We start from the raw sequence: 17,342 nt of genomic DNA, 5'->3' as shown, positions 1-17,342 counted from the left end.
GTGATGAAATGACATGTGTTCGAGTTTTGATATTTCTAGATATGCAAACTTTTTTTACTATTTAAGCGTAACTTGCCCTCGTCAATGTCGATATCATTCACTAGTTATATAATTTTCCGCCGAAATACGTGGAATAAACATGATTCAGATTTTTGAAAACAATGTATATTTTAGTGTTAAAATCTCTTTGTATTTTGATTGATTTTGTGGATGTTATGATACGTTGATGTACAAAATTGGTAGCAGTTTGAAGGAAAAACATCCATTAAAGCATATATGTATACATTATCAATGTGGCACTCTTCCTTTAGTCAAATTTGAGTTCAATGCTAGGGGTCCCACATTTTTCAAAATGAAGCCTCTACATGAACCTTAATTGTTCTTGAATGCTCTGAGCTTTTTTGAGTGCATAGGTTTTTCTGTAAAATCGAGTTCAATCGACCTTACACATTCTAACAAACGCAATACATATTCACACCAACATCAATTTGCGTGTTTTTGTGGATAAATGCTCAAAACAAAAAGTTGATAAAAAACGTAAACAAACCGAAAACAATACTATTGAATTGACAATCCAATCTATCTTACAGATGTACCTGAGATAGTCTGTGTAGCACCATTGGTTGATTAGACGAGATCTATCTTGGCAAGGATTCCGGAGATAGTAAATGTATACATTCATGTGAGAATTGTTAAAAAACCAGAATACTCAGCAAAAACACTTTTTCGTGAACTGTTGCCATTTTTGAAACTTGGATTAATATCATTATTCTGCAAGCACACCGCATCATGTAAGTTATTTTAATTTGAGCATTAAGGATGAATTTATAATCTGTTTGTGTTTATTTATGCCAGAAAGTAGTTAATGTTGCTCATATTTAAGTGCTGCCTGGAATATGGGCAACTGAGTTAAAAAAAAATATTGTTACCTGTTGGATTCTTGCAACTAGAACTATGACATTTGGTTTGAGGTTATTTGCGCTTGATTGGTCATGGTCGGCTCAGGTACTATTTAATGTATCCCAGGTACTCTTAAGTATACTTAAATGTACCATGGGAACAGAAAATACACTAACACCTTCTTGGCCAATGTAGACTGTACCCGAGTTTTATTCCTGCCCAAAATCCGATGTCATATAACACACTACGAAATACATAACAAATTTGTATTTGAATAAAACCTGCATAGACAAGTCTTTTGTTTAGGAGTTTCCATAATGTAGAGTTAAATTTACAGAATATAGACATAAATATGAACATAATTAATTTGAAAACAAAAAATAGCCGACAATAACCAATTTAGTGAAAGAATTCCTGGGTACGTTTCAGTATATTTTCCATACCCCGTGTACATTGAAATGTACTTGATAGTACCCAGGGTACATTTAGGTTATGGTTATTTATTGGGTTATTTGCAATAATCCAACTCTCACTCCCAGCTACTGACCCTCCAGGAAGCTGGAAGCTGGAAGCTATTTACTGGTAAATGCTAAGAGCATTCAAGAACAACTAGGGTTTAGGTTAACAGGTCAACGTTCAAGGTCACATGTATTTGTAACATGAAATTCGCTTCCACACAATATATAGAAACTTATTTTTTTCAGTATCATTTACATTTTAGCAGTCTGGTTAGTCTTGACAAATGGTGACCTCCTAATCTCTTTTTTAACATTTTTTTGCAGCTTTATAAACCATTTTCTGTTTTGAGATCTTGAGTTTCACAATTTCACAGAAAAGTAGAGAGGACACATTCTTAAGTATGTCTAACTTCAAGTTTTATCTTTTTCAGAGTGCTGATACAGCTAGAGTTATGGCTTCTGTGAAAGAATCACCAGCATTTGACACACAGAAGGGTAATTTATAATCAGATACCCAGCCTGTCATGATTCTATAGAATCTTTTAAGATAAATAGTCAGTATATCTATCTTGCATGCATAATATCTGTAAACAACTGACTCTGCAAAAAACTTCTTGCCCATGGACAAAGCCAGTAAATAAATGAAAAACTGAATGAGGTCCATAACAAAATCCAGATTACTATCCTTCATGGCATGTAAAAAATCCTGATAACTATCCTTCATTGCCTGTAAAACCCCCAAGATTACTGTACTATCCTTCATGGCCTGTACAAAAATCCAGATTACTATCCTTCATGGCCTGTAAACAATTCAGATTACTATCCTTCATGGTCTGAAAAAATCCAGATTACTATCCTTCACGGCCTGTTAGAAATCCAGATTACTATTGTTCATGGCCAGTTAGAAATCCAGATTACTATCCTTCATGGCCTGTACAAAATCCAGATTACTATCCTTCATGGCTTGTACAAATCCTTCATGGCCTGTTAGAAATCCAGATTACTATCCTTCATGGCCTGTAAAAAATCCAGATTACTATCCTTCATTGCCTGTAAAAAAATTAGGCCTTGCACCAATATAGAGTTGACATGTCAATAAATTGTATTCAAGAAAAATTACTCAGGATGAATTTGAATACAAGTTGTCATAGAATTTCATGCAATAAGGTTTAACTATCATTTATTTACATTGTATTATAAATCAGGGCTTGGCTACTGAAGTTCTACTTTGCCATGAGCCAAATTAACCACATGCTACATGTAAGCAAATTTGCTTAAAGAGATATACTGCAACTTAATTCAAGCCATAATATTTAAAAAGGTTATCAATTCTGCTGTTAGAATAGTTAGACTCAAAAGGATATTTTCACAAACATGGAAGTAAGTCAAATTGTAGTTTGTTCAGATTTTTATCTTTCTGACATATAGACCAAGGTTTAACACAACAATCATGATCAAATGTAACCATTACATCAATACCTTATTTTCTTGCCTCAGACAATAAACATATACCTTAACAAGAGGTTGCTAGAATCTTTTTACAAATTTGAGGAATTTTACAAATTTATAGAATTATTCACAAAGGAGCTTTGGCCACCTCTTGTCAGAGATCTTACTGCCTATTTCAATAGTCGCCAAATGAGACAAGTTTGTTAAAGTGGCTATTAAATATTAAAATGAGTGAAAGTCAGTGGCAACAACTTCTTTTACTTTTTTGTTACCAGAAACATTATTTTTGAACCTTCATGTCAACTGTGTGTCACATGAAAACACTGTCAACAGGTATAGCTTCAATTGTCATACCGGTATCTATCGTGGGTTGATGCTATTTAATTTACTTTTTGGCTGGCCACAAAATGTCTTCTTGTTTAAATGGACACAGTTTTTATAAAATGCCAAAATGGTGGCAAAAGGCAGATATTTTGCAGTGAGAGATAAAGTTGGATGGGTTTTGATGTTTAAACATTTTATTGTTTCAGAATTGAGAGAAAGCCAAGATGCAAGCTCAAAGTCCTCTGAAAGTACAGGAGCACATGGAGGTGGGCCCATTTATCTTATGCTGTGAAAAAATGTGTATTTAAGTGTTCACTTGTTTAACCCTTTACCACTTAGATACATATTTCCATGAATTTGTAGTCCCTTAGAAAGTTAAATATAATTACAGACCTTCCTTACTAGATTCAAGATTTAAAGGTTTTGTTTCCTACTCTTAGATACTGATGAGCAGCACACAGCATAAAACCTGAACAGACTGTGAGTTACTCGCAGGCTGTTCTGTTTTTATGCTGTTTGCACATTGCGTCTGAGCGGGAAAGAGTTTAATGTTTGAAAATAAACTTCTGTCTGAGCTCTAATATGATTAATTAAAGGGACTTGTAAACAGTTTTGAAAAATGGCATTGAAAAAAAGGCTTATATTAAAAAAGATTCTATGTATTACATCAAACAAACAAATGAATAGGACTGAGAAAAATGTCAAAAACATGGATTTGTTTATTGATAATCCTTATTAAAAATCTTTAAAATAGAAAAGAATAACCAATTATTGACATGATGTTTAAAATTAGGCGTTTAATTCAAAAACCTGTATGGTGCAGTGGTTTACATAAGAATGTGCCCCTAAAGGTCCCTTGTTTGAATCCTTGCGAAGGAAGACTTTTCATTTGCCGTTTTGTCTTGCTATTATTATTATTGAAGACTATGCCAATTGTTTTTCAAAAATGTTGTTAATGAATTTTTTAGCTCACCTGTCACGAAGTCATGTGACCGTGTGATGTCCGGCGTCCGTATGTGCGTGTATGCGTGCATGTGTGGGTGCGTCTGTCAACAATTTGTTTGTGTAGACAGTAGAGGTCACAGTTTTTATCCCATCTTTATGAAATTTGGTCAGATTGTTTATCTTGATGAAATCTGGGTTGGAAAATAGAAAAACCTTGTGTAGACAATAGAGGTCGCCGTTTTCATCCAATCTTTATGAAATTTGGTCAAAATGTTTATCTTGATTAAATCTGGGTTGGGATTGTATATGGGTCATCTGGGGTCAAAAACTAGGTCACTAGGTCAAAAACTAGGTCACATAATAGGTCAAATAATAGAAAAACCTTGTGTAGACAATAGAGGTCGCCATTTTCATCCAATGTTTATAAAATTTGGTCAGTATGTTTATCTTGATGAAATCTGTGTTGGGATTGTATTTGGGTCATCTGGGGTCAAAAACTAGGTCACTAGGTCAAATAATTGAAAAATCATTAACAATTTGTTTGTGTAGACAGTAGAGGCCACAGTTTTTATCCAATGTTTATGAAATTTGGTTAGAATGTTTATCTTGATGAAATCTGGGTTGGGATTGTATTTGGGTCCTCTGGGGTCAAAAACTAGGTCACTAGGTCAAAAACAAGGTCAGATAATAGAAAAACCTTGTGTAGACAATAGAGGTCGCAGTTTTCATCCAATCTTTATGAAATTTGGTCAGAATGTTTATCTTGATGAAATCTGGCTTGGGAATGTATTTGGGTCATCTGGGGTCAAAAACTAGGTCACTATGTCAAACACTAGGTCAAATAATAGAAAAACCTTGTGTAGACAATAGAGGTCGCAGTTTTCATCCAATCTTTATGAAATTTGGTCAGAATGTTTATCTTGATGAAATCTGGGTTGGGATTGTATTTGGGTCATCTAAGGTCAAAACCGTCAACATTTTGTTTGTGTAGACAGTAGAGGTCACAGTTTTCATCCAATCTTTATGAAATTGGTCAGAATGTTTATCTTGATGAAATCTGGGTTGGGATTGTATTTGGGTCATCTGGGGTCAAAAACTAGGTCACTAGGTCAAAAACTAGGTTACAAGGTGAAATAATAGAAAAACCTTGTATAGAAAATAGAGGTTGCAGTTTTCATCCAATCTTTATGAAATTTGGTCAGAATGTTTATCTTGATGAAATCTGGGTTGGGATTGTATTTGGGTCATCTTGGGTCAAAAACTAGGTCACTAGATCAAATAATAGAAAAACCTTGTGTAGACAGGGTTCGACATTAACTTTTTTTACAGCAAGACCGTCGGACCAGCTCCTCTTAACATGTACTAGCCCGAACCTGATGTCTACTAGACTATAAATGACATAGCAAATGAACATAATTGTGTCATGTAACTGTTTAATCAGGATTTATCAGTAAATAATCAGTGAACACCAGATTTTTTATGCATATAGTAAAACAATAAAATAACCCTTTTTTTTGCTTTTCTTCGTCAAATTCAAGCCATGGGAACTGACTCGATTTTCCATCTAGGATAAAATTGACGTGTTCGTGTTTCTTCATATTTACGTTTCGTGTCAGTTAAGCGTCGGATTCTTTTCTTTTAACTGATTTGTCGGACAAAAATCCGAACTTGAACACGGCCATTCTTTAAATTACATTATCTTGTCTGCTACGCAAAAATGTTTAAATTGATGCTACCGATTTTAGATAGAAGTCGTAAAATCATGCTCTGCAGTTTTACGTCACTGCAGAAATTAATTAATATTCATGACAACTTGACCAATTGAAACAAGCAATTTCTGCAGGAAGCTCTCCTTTGCATCTAAAAATAGTGATGAATCATGTGAGTGCTCCGCGTTTATTTAAATATACTAGTTTTGTTTTAATGTAAATAACGGATACAAGAGTAATTTTACACATTAAAAGTAAAGGTTATTTAAAGTTATATGAATCAGTATAGATTTTTTTAAATTTATGTACGACCAGTCGGACAAGCTAGCCCGCAGTTTTACTAGCCCGACCACCGATCTTACTAGACAATGTCTGTCGGACGTGCCTTAGTGTCGAACCCTGGTAGACAATAGAGGTCACAGTTTTCATCCAATCTTCATGACATTTGGTCAGAATGTTTGTCTTGATGAAATCTGGGTTGGGATTGTATTTTGGTCATCTGGGGTCAAAAACTAGGTCACTAGGTCAAATAATAGAAAAACCTTGTGTAGACAATAGAGGTCACAGTTTTCATCCAATCTTTATAACATTTGATCAGAATGTTTATCTTGATGAAATCTGTGTTGGGATTGTATTTGGGTCACCTGGGGTCAAAAACTTGGTCAATAGGTCAAATATTAGAAAAATCTTGTGTAGACAATAGAGGTCACAGTTTTCATCCAATCTTTATGAAATTTGGTCAGAATGTTTATCTTGATGAAAACTGGGTTGGGATTGTATTTGGTTAATCAGGTGAGCGATTCAGGGCCATCATGGCCCTCTTGTTATAAAAAAGAACAAACTTTAAACAAATCTCTTGAAAACAACAGAGCCATTTGTCAAAGTTGTTTAATACAGTCACATCATTAGTAAAGACTGCTTATTTTATGTTTTTAAGAAATAATTGACCAAGTATTCTATATCATTGCAGCGATTTTTTTCCTTCTTTATAAAGTACCCGTTAACGGCACTTTCCCAAATACGAAAATACTACATATTTCCCAATTGCTGTCCAAAAAATTCCCAATTTAAGGTAAAAATTTTTTTTTTTAGCTCACCTGAGCACAACGTGCTTATGGTGAGCTTTTGTGATCGCCTTTTGTCCTACTTCTGTTGTCCGTCGTCTGTTGTGCGACATTCTCCTTGTTCACTCTCCAGAGGTCACATTAATTGTCCAATCTTCATGAAATTTGGTCAGAAGATTGGTCTCATTGATATCTTGGATGAGTTCGAAAATGGTTACATTTGCTTGAAAAACATGGCTGCCAAGGGGCGGGGCATTTTTCTTTATACGGCTATATATGGCTATAGCAAAATCTTGTTAACACTCTAGAGGCCACATTTATTGTCTGATCCTCATAAAACTTGGTCAGAAGATTCATCCCAATAATATCTTGGATGAGTTCGAAGATGATGTCAGTTGGTTGAAAAACATGGCCGCCAGGGGACGTGTCATTTTTCCTTATATGGCTATAGTAAAACCTTGTTAACACTCTAGAGGCCACATTTATTTTCCAATCTTCATGAAACTTGGTCAGAAGATTTGTCCCAATGATATCTTGGATGAGTTTAGAAATGGTAAGCTTTGCTTGAAAAACATGGCTTCCAAGGGGCGGGTAGTTTTCTCTATATGTATATAGTGAAAACAGTCTAGCCATAATGTTAAAGAAAGATAACCTGTAGATACTTTCTAATAGTTAAGTAATAGTTAACTCCCTTGTATAAACCTGGGACTTCTTTCATAAAATGTGGTGTACATAAAGACAGTAGTTTGCATGCAATTTTATAAACCTATCTCATAAAATAAATGTACATGTACTAATGCATTGTAGAGCCTTATCTTTGATCTTTACTGATAAGTCAAGTTAACCTACTGTGTTTTGGTGTATTTAGCAGACTAATGTGCTATGAAACTGTTTCCATGGCAACCTTGTTATTTGGCATTTTCTAAATTATAAAGACTCTTTTGATTGAAATAACTTTTGTAAATTCTTCTTATTTTTTACATTTGAGTAACTGGAGTTTTCCACTCTCCATAAATTGTGTTCTTTAGATTAAGATAGACTTATTTTATAAACTAAATTTTTAAAGCAACTTTTAGACTAACAGAAACTAATATTTATATCAGTATTTTTTGACAGATTGTGAACTTCTTGGATATGACAGTTGAGTTCGAAAATGGTTTGGACCGGTAAAAAAACTTGGCCGCCAGGGGGGGTCATTTTCCTTATATTTTTTTAGTAAAAGAAGCTTATGAACACTCTAGAAGTCACATTTTTTGCCTAACCATCATATTTTTAGCTCACCTGAGCACGTTGTGCTCATGGTGAGCTTTTGTGATCGCCTTTTGTCCGTTGTCCGTCGTCTGTCGTCTGTTGTGCTGCGTCAACATTTGGCTTGTTAACTCTCTAGAGGCCACATTTATTGTCCAATATTTATGAAATTTGGTCAGAAGATTGGTCTCAATGATATCTTGGATGTGTTAAAAAATGGATACATTTGCTTGAAAAACATGGCTGCTAAGGGGCTGGACATTTTTCCTTATATGGCTATATATGGCTATAGTAAAATCTTGTTAACACTCTAGAGGCCACATTTATTATTTGATCTTCATGAATCTTGGTCAGAAGATTCATCCCAATGATATCTTGGACGAGTTCGAAAATGATGCTGGTTGGTTGAAAAACATGGCCGCCAGGGGGCGGGGCATTTTTCCTTATATGGCTATAGTAAAACCTTGTTAACACTCTAGAGGCCACATTTATTGTCCAATCTTCATGTAATATGGTCAGAAGATTTATCTTATTGATATCTTGGATGAGTTCGAAAATGGTTACGTTTGCTTGAAAAACATGGCTGCGAAGGGGCGGGGCATTTTTCCTTATATGGCTATATATGGCTATAGTAAAATCTTGTTAACACTCTAGAGGCCACATTTATAGTCTGATCTTCATGAAACTTGGTCAGAAGTTTCATCCCAATAATATTTTGAACAAGATCAAAAATGATGCCGGTTGGTTGAAAAACATGGCCACCACGGGGGCGGGGCATTTTTCCTTATATGGCTATAGTAAAACCTTGTTAACACTCTAGAAGTCACATTTATTTTCCGATAATCATGAAACTTGGTCAGAAGATTTGTCCCAATGATATCTTGGATGAGTTTGAAAATGATTTTGGTTGCTTAAAAAACATGGCCACCAGGGGGCGGGGCATTTTTCCTTATATGGCTATATATGGCTATAGTAAAACCTTGTTAACACTCTAGAGGCCACATTTATTGTCCAATCTTCATGAAATTTGGTCAGAAGATTGGTCTCACTGATATCTTGGATGAGTTTGAAAATAAATATGTTTGCTTGAAAAACATGGCTTCCAAGGGGCGGGGCATTTTTCCTTATATTGCTATAGTAAAATCTTATTAACACTCTGGAGGCCACATTTACTGTCCAATCTTCATGATACTTGGTCCGAAGATTCATCCCAATAATATCTTGGACAAGTTCAAAACTGATGCCGGTTGGTTGAAAAACATGGCTGCCAGAGGGTGGGGCATTTTTTCTTATATGGCTGTAGTAAAACCTTGTTAACACTCTAGAGGCCACATATATTTTCCGATCTTCATGAAACTTGGTCAGAAGATTTGTCCCAATAATATCTTGTTATCTCAGGTGAGCGACTTTGGGCCTTACAGGCCCTCTTGTTTTGGAAAATGCAACATTTAGTTAGTTTCCCTATGCAGCTCTATGGCATAAACCTAGGTAAATATAATATTGAAAGCTTGAAAACACTTAGTTATCAATTTTGAAGTATTTGGGAGCATAAGATCAAATACACCAATTTCCCAATTGGACGAGTTTTTATGATTTTTACTACTCAATTTTTCCCAATTGGACCGGAACGGGTACTTCTCCCAATTGGACAAAAAAAATCGCTGCATTGACTTCATACTTTTATGTAAATAATTAACCTTGCAATAATTACCTTTATGTATGTAATTGACTTAAGATCATGATTATTGATATTGAGATATTTAATATTCTCTTTGAGATGTTGCTAATTCACTCTGAGATAATTATTTAGAACCATGGATTTTTTTTTGATAGTTGACTTTCTTATCTTGGTAATTAAATTGTATACTTTGATTATTAACTTCAGATCTAAAAAAATTGACAATGAGATCTGTTTAATTGACCTAGAGATCTGGTCAATGGACTTATATAACTGCATATTAACTTTGAAATCTCTATAATTGATCATAAGATATAGTTAATTGTCTTTGAGATCTTGATTATTGAGTTTAAAATTGTGATAATTCACTATATCTTAACTGTATTTAAATTGACTTTGATATCTAGATAATTGCCCTTTGACTCTTAGACAAATTAATAGTGTCTGGGTTAAGATGAATAAAAAAAGATTACAAAAAGATGTCTTAGCTATTGCTATTTTAGTTTGATATCTTAAAAATTCACCTTCAGCTTCTATAATTATACCCCCATTACTGGTAATGGGGGCTATATAGGAGTCACTTTGTCGGTCTGTCTGTCCTGAAAATTTCACCCGATCTTCACCAAACTTGGTCAGAAGTTGTATCTAGATGATGTCAAGGTCAAGTTTAAATATGGGTCATGTGGGGTCAAAAACGAGGTCACAGGGTCACTTAGTGATGTTAAATCGAAAGTTTGTCCGAACCATAACTATGTCATTTATCGTTAAATTTTAAAATGACTTGGTACATTTGTTCACCATCATGGGACGGTGTGTCGCGCGAAAGAAGTACATCTATACACATTGTATCTCCAAGGTCAAGGTCACACTGAAGTTCAAAGGTCAAAATGCTTGTCGGGACCATAACTATGTAATTTATCGTTAAATTTTTAAATCATTTGGCAAATTTGTTCACCATCATGGGACGGTGTGTCGCACGAAACAATTACGTCAATATCTCGAAGGTCAAGGTCACACTTTGAGTTCAAAGATTAAAAATGGCCATAAATGAGCTTGTCTGGGCAATAACTATGTCGTTCATGGTGAGATTTAAAATCATTTGGCACATTTGTTCACCATCATTGGACGGTGTGTCGCGCGAAAGAATTATGTCGATATCTCCAAGGTCAAGGTCACACTTTGAGTTCAAAGGTCAAAAATGGCCATAATGAGCTTGTCCGGGCCATAACTATGTCATTCATTGTGAGATTTTAAAATTATTTGGCATATTTGTTCACCATCATTGGACGGTGTGTCGCGCAAAAGAATTACGTCGATATCTCCAAGGTCAAGGTCACACTTTGAGTTCAAAGGTCAAAAATGGCCATAAATGATCTTGTCCGGGCCATAACTATGTTGTTCATTGTGAGATTTTAAAATCATTTGGCACATTTGTTCACCATTATTGGACGGTGTGTCGCGCGAAAGAATTACGTTTATATCTGCAACGTCAAGGTCACACTGTGAGTTCAAAGGTCAAAAATGGCCATAAATGATCTTGTCAGGGCCAAAACTATGTCATTAATTGTGAGATTTTAAAAATACCTGGTACATTTGTTCACAATCATTGGACGATGTGTCATGCGAAAAAATTATGTCGATAACTCCAAGGTGTAGTTGACTTTGATATCCTTATAATTGACCATAAGTTTAAATAATTGACTGTAGGAAAGCCAGACAGCCTAGAGGACTTGTTTTCCACACTGAAGAATCAGATCAGTTCATCAGATTGGCTGAAAGAGAACACTGCTGAAAAGTGGGTACAGGAAAATCCTGAACTTGCCAAAGAGTACATGGATGCTGCAAAAAAGACTTGAATGGGAATAAAAATGATAATGACATTAATTTCTGATTCCAGTGAATGAGTGTAGCTGTTCCAGAAAATAAATACTGTAAAATGACTGCAGAAAGAGAAGACTGCAGACGTACGAGAAATTAAAATAATTGTTATAATATACTTTTATATTGAGAAGAGTGAAGATGCACAGCTTATTATGCCCCCCTTCGAAGAAGAGGGGGTATATTGTTTTGCACATGTCAGTCCGTCCGTCCGTATGTCCGTCCGTCCGTCCACCAGATGGTTTCCGGATGATAACTCAAGAACGCTTGTCTGTCCTTTCGTATGTCCGTCCGTCCACCAGATGGTTTCCGGATGATACTCAAGAACGCTTACGCCTAGGATCATGAAACTTCATAGGTACATTGATCATGACTGGTAGATGACCCCTATTGATTTTGAGGTCACTAGGTCAAAGGTCAAGGTCACAGTGACTCGTTCTTGGATGCAGTTTAGGACCACATTAATTGCAGATTATATTGTGTACTGGTGTGCGGGGTCTCCGTCCCCACCAGATGGTTTCCAGATGATAACTCAAGAACGCTTACGCCTAGGATCATGAAACTTCATAGGTACATTGATCATGACTGGCAGATGACCCCTATTGATTTTCAGGTCACTAGGTCAAAGGTCAAGGTCACAGTGACTCGAAATAGTAAAATGGTTTCCGGATGATAACTCAACAATACTTACGCCTAGGATCATGAAACTTCATAGGTACATTGATCATGACTGGCAGATGACCCCTATTGATTTTCAGGTCACTAGGTCAAAGGTCAAGGTCACAGTGACTTGAAACAGTAAAATGGTTTCTGGATGATAACTCAAGAATGCTTACGCCTAGGATCATGAAACTTCATGGACATTGATCATGACTGGCAGATGACCCCTATTGATTTTCAGGTCACTAGATCAAAGGTCGAGGTCACAGTGACTCAAAAGAGTAAAATGGTTTCCGGATGATAACTCAAGAATGCTTATGCCTAGGATCTTGAAACTTCATAGGTACATTGATCATGACTGGCAGATGACCCCAATTGATTTTCAGGTCAATAGGCTAAAGGTCAAGGTCACAGTGACAAAAAACGTAATCACACAATGGCTGCCACTACAACTGACAGCCCATATGGGGGGCATGCATGTTTTACAAACAGCCCTTGGTTAAATTATTGATATAATATTCATGAATATTCAGAATACTTTATATGTAAAACTAGTTTATGTGATATAGTATTTATGAATATTAAGAAGATTTTAAATGAAAATGAAAGGTATAATGTCATAAATTGTAACTTTAATGACCCTATTAAGCTAATATGTGTATATAAAAAAGAAAATTATAATGAGATGAGATAATAAAACTATATATGTTATATATCCACGATGTGATATATTTTTTAGCATGTGAATAAAAGTAAACTTTTCACCAAATGTAAAACAAATAAAAGCAATCCATTATATTCAGCATAATGTTTTATTTTGGATCAAATTGGAATAAAAAACATCACAAATTTCTTTTTTTTCTGCATTTATATGACCAATGATTTTTCCACCATACTTTGCTGTCACAATAATTAACACATTTAATTTAAGTGTTACTAATTTTTGTGTGCTGCACTTTGCATAAAAAAGTTGAAGCTGTCCCATTTGATTGTATTTTTTGCATTAGTAGAATGCTATTGTTAAGGTTTGCATGCAACATCTCTATATTTCTGTTTTGACTACATGTAACAGTATTTAATAAAAGTTTCACACATGTGTAATAGGGTCTTTGCATGACGTCACTTACCATGTTCCATAACTCTGAACTGCAATAGGCAAGATTCACAATACTTACATTGTTACTATTTTTAGATATCATGTGACACGTCAAATTTCAGAACGAGGCTGAACGTGATAACTGTCTTTTCCAATGTTATGCAAATGGTGGAGAATAACGATGATTATAGTGCATTTGATTTTTATGCCCCCGGATCAATAGATGGGGGGTATATTGTTCTTGTCCCAAAACTTTAACCCTGGTTAAAGTTTGATAACTTTTTAAATATTGAAGATAGCAACTTGATATTTGGCATGCATGTGTGTCTCATGGAGCTGCACATTTTGAGTGGTGAAAAGTCAAGGTCAAGGTCATCCTTCAAGGTCAAAGGTCAAATATCATTGTGTTTTTCTTTCCTAAAACTTTCACCTTCGTTAAAGTTTTGTCATAACTTTTTGAATATTGAAGATAGCAACTTGATATTTGGCATGCATGTGTATCTCACGGAGCTGCACATTTTGAGTGGTGAAAGGTCAAGGTCATCCTTCAAGGTCAAAGGTCAAATTTATGGCTTCAAAGCGGCGCAATATGGGGCATTGTGTTTCTGACAAACACATCTCTTGTTATTGTTTACATTCAGGTCATTTATTACATTATTGCAATATATTTTTAGTCAATAAATTAGTAAGTTATTATAAGATAAACATTAAAACAACAAAAATACAACAAAATTATATTTAGTACTATTGGTGAATATTTATAAATTTCATTTCATCTTTATAAAAATACAAGTTACCCATTTCATCAGAGTAAAGGTGGTCTGAAGACCAACAATGGATAATTGCTCAAGTTAATATATAAATTAGCCGCAAAATACAATACATAGTATTATATAACTATAATTATCAAAGGTATAGGTGTGTTGGTATGTGATATTTTTTATGACTTATAAAACTTGTAAAAGGCGTGTTGAATCAACCATAAGACAATGAATCAACCATAAGACAATGCACTGCAAAAAGCGCAGTATATGCCAATTTTTAAATGTTACGTTATTTTTTAACCAGACATTGAATAATTCTTTGCATTAAATGACAATATTGAAGAATTATTATATATGAAAAAACCCAACAGACTTTGTGCAAATCCAACTGTCTATGCATGTACATTGATATCTCTTTATGTGATTATGAGTGCTAAACATAAAGCAATTTATATTATAAATCTGTATTGTTAAACATTATTTACAACTGTTGTGGTCCAACCAAAATGCTTATTTTATTATGTTATTCCGTACACTACCATACACTCTTTATAGGACTTCGTAATAACAGAGTTTTATTTTACCGGTACCTGCTAAATAATTTTAAGTTTAGCATAATTTTTTTTGAACATTCAAATTTTATAGGTATGAAGCACTTGATTATTATGATTAAGCTGGCTAATATCTATTCAGACTTTAGTTTCTGACATTGTATTTGGACTTTCATTTTGTACAATATGTTACTTATGAAATTAATTAGTTGGGTATTTGGCGTTGGGTTACTCCAAGAAATTACTTCTTCTACCACGAGAAGACATAGAGCTATCATAAATTGTGTTTATTTACCAGATATCTGCCACCTGTGGTTTATGACACCATGTTTAGTATGTGTCGGCACAGTATCAGATCATAACAAGATAATGGGTTTGTGCTGAATACAGGGGCAGTTAAGCCACAGATATATCAATGAAAAAGATTATTCATAGGTCTTTGATTCAACAACGCAATAAAAAGTCTCAAACAAAGAGTGTCAAAATTTGTGCAAACAATTGAAAAATATCAAGTACTTGAATCAAGATTTTTTTTAAATATTTTGACACATAAAATGGGAAGTCTATATTTACTTTAAATTCTGACAGTGTCCTCTTGTGTTACAATATTGATACGTCGCCGAATGTTGAAAAGCGTAAAGGATTAAACAAAGATCTAACCATAAACATAAATATTTATTGTTTATTTATAGATCTTTGGGTGGAATCAGATGCGGCATTGTGTGGCACTATTAGAAATGTCATATTGTGCAACTTCGTGCTGGAATTCTTCAAGTCACGTGACTTTGTGCTCTTATCAATTTTGGCTTATTTTGAAAAGGATATTTTTTGCAGAATCATGCTTCATTTGGTATTTTGAGTTAGGAAAAGGGTTGCCTGTAAGAGCTTTATATATCAGGTATTCAATTAAAGGCAAGCAGGAGAAGTCGCAGATCATAGTGAACAGCACGACTAACACCAGTGCTGACATCACCATGAAAGGCAAGAAGCTAGAAGTAACCAGCTTCAAGTACTTGGGCACAAACCCTGTCCAAGGATGGTACCAGTACCGCTGAGGTCCCAAAAAGAATTGCCATGGCAACCACTGCGATGGCCCGACTGAGCAGGTTGTGGACAAGCAGTTCCATCATCTTCCCCACCAAGTACAGGCTCTACCAGTCCCTTGTACATGTAGTTCCATCCTTCTTCACGGCTGGGAGACGTGGACGCTTCAAGTGGACACCGAACGCAGGATACAGGCATTTGTATCCGAAGACTGCTTTGCATCTCCTACATGGAGCACAAGACCAACGAGTACGTCTGAAACATGAATGCAACAATTGTTAGTCCACACAAACCCGTACCTGCGAATGTCAGACCAAAAAAGCTGGCTTGGTTCGGATACGTAACCAGGCACAACTCTCTGCGCAAGACTGTTCTCCAGGGCACCCTAGAAAGAGGTCGACGTCAAGGCCAACAGAAGAATAGCTTGATAGACAATGTAAAAGATTGGACATCCCTCCCTATGGATGAATTACTCTCAGCAGCACACAACAGACCTGACTGGAGGAGGATTTTTGTATCCGCCTTACTCATTTTAATTAATTCAATTAAACAGCTGCAACAATAGGACAAAATCATTATTGCAAATTATATTGCAAGAGCGCAAACTTGTTTGCATTATATTGCATTAGATAGCTGATTATGAGTTAATTTCAATTGAACAATTGCCTTTCAGTTACATAACGGAGTCAGATAACCAGCTTGCACTTTTCCCTAGGAAAGCTATTTTAACCGATGCTGATGCCAGTAAGTGACAACTGCTCTTGTTGAATCGTAAGTAGATGAGGCATGGCTGAATAAATAACATCATGACCAATACCAATATATATAGGCAAGTTGTGTGACATGCTTGGAATTGAGTCTGTGATCTTCAGATTTTGTAGACAAGTGCTATAGGCAACTTGGGCTTGATTGGTCATTGTCGGTTCGGGTAATACTAATATACTAACACGTATCCGACCAATTTAGACTGAACCGGATTTTCATTCTCACCCAAAATCTGATGTAGTAACATGCGCTAAGAAATATGAAACAATATTCTCTTTGAACAAAATCTGCCTCAACATACTTTTTGAGTACGAGTTTCGATAATTAAGAGGCCATTTTACAGAATAATGACATAAATATAAACCAAGTTAATTTTAAAAAATAGCCGACAACGACCAATTTAGTATTAGAATTGCAGGGCACGTTTCAGTATATTTTATGTACCCGTGGTACATTTAAGTAGTACCAGAGCCGACAATGACCAATAGAGCGTGACTTAGCAGACCCACATTCATATACATGTATGTGATTAAGGAAGCATTTTCACTAAATAATTGAGGTCAGATAATGATGATAACAACAAAGGCGACGATGGTAATTATGATGATGAAATATATTTGGTACTAAAGTTGATGAGGATGGCAATGTTGATGATAAGGTGGTGATTTTGATAAGTAATAAATAGAATAATGTGTTTTTTATATTTCAACTGAAGAGCAAAATAACTCGTTTAAAACAATAGTCTATAATAATAGAATAATTAATGCAACCTCATATGCTGTTTAATTTTGCAATGAATTGATTATCTT

General features: G+C 35.0%; 1 protein-coding gene across 1 annotated transcript; it reads left to right on the top strand.

Moving 5' to 3' along the window:
- Nucleotides 1-954: 954 nt before the first annotated feature.
- On the top strand, nucleotides 955-13,407 carry LOC127847919 (uncharacterized). The gene is made up of 4 exons (XM_052380149.1): nucleotides 955-1,005; nucleotides 1,790-1,853; nucleotides 3,338-3,397; nucleotides 11,483-13,407. Exons 1-4 carry the CDS (start codon nucleotides 955-957, stop codon nucleotides 11,629-11,631), a joined length of 324 nt encoding a protein of 107 aa, XP_052236109.1. The 3' UTR covers nucleotides 11,632-13,407.
- The last annotated feature ends 3,935 nt before the right edge of the window (nucleotides 13,408-17,342 follow it).

This window comes from Dreissena polymorpha, chromosome 10 (assembly GCF_020536995.1).
Source record: "Dreissena polymorpha isolate Duluth1 chromosome 10, UMN_Dpol_1.0, whole genome shotgun sequence".
Taxonomy (NCBI): domain Eukaryota; kingdom Metazoa; phylum Mollusca; class Bivalvia; order Myida; family Dreissenidae; genus Dreissena; species Dreissena polymorpha.
Note: the sequence above shows the minus strand (reverse complement) of the source record. Positions and strands in the feature narration are given on the sequence as shown.

Excerpts from the sequence above, each read along its gene's own strand:
- LOC127847919 (XM_052380149.1), top strand. The coding sequence starts at position 955 with ATGACATTTGGTTTGAGGTTATTTGCGCTTGATTGGTCATGGTCGGCT. Across the intron at positions 1,006-1,789 it reads ATTGGTCATGGTCGGCTCAG|AGTGCTGATACAGCTAGAGT; the intron begins GTACTATTTAAT and ends TATCTTTTTCAG. Across the intron at positions 1,854-3,337 it reads AGCATTTGACACACAGAAGG|AATTGAGAGAAAGCCAAGAT; the intron begins GTAATTTATAAT and ends TTATTGTTTCAG.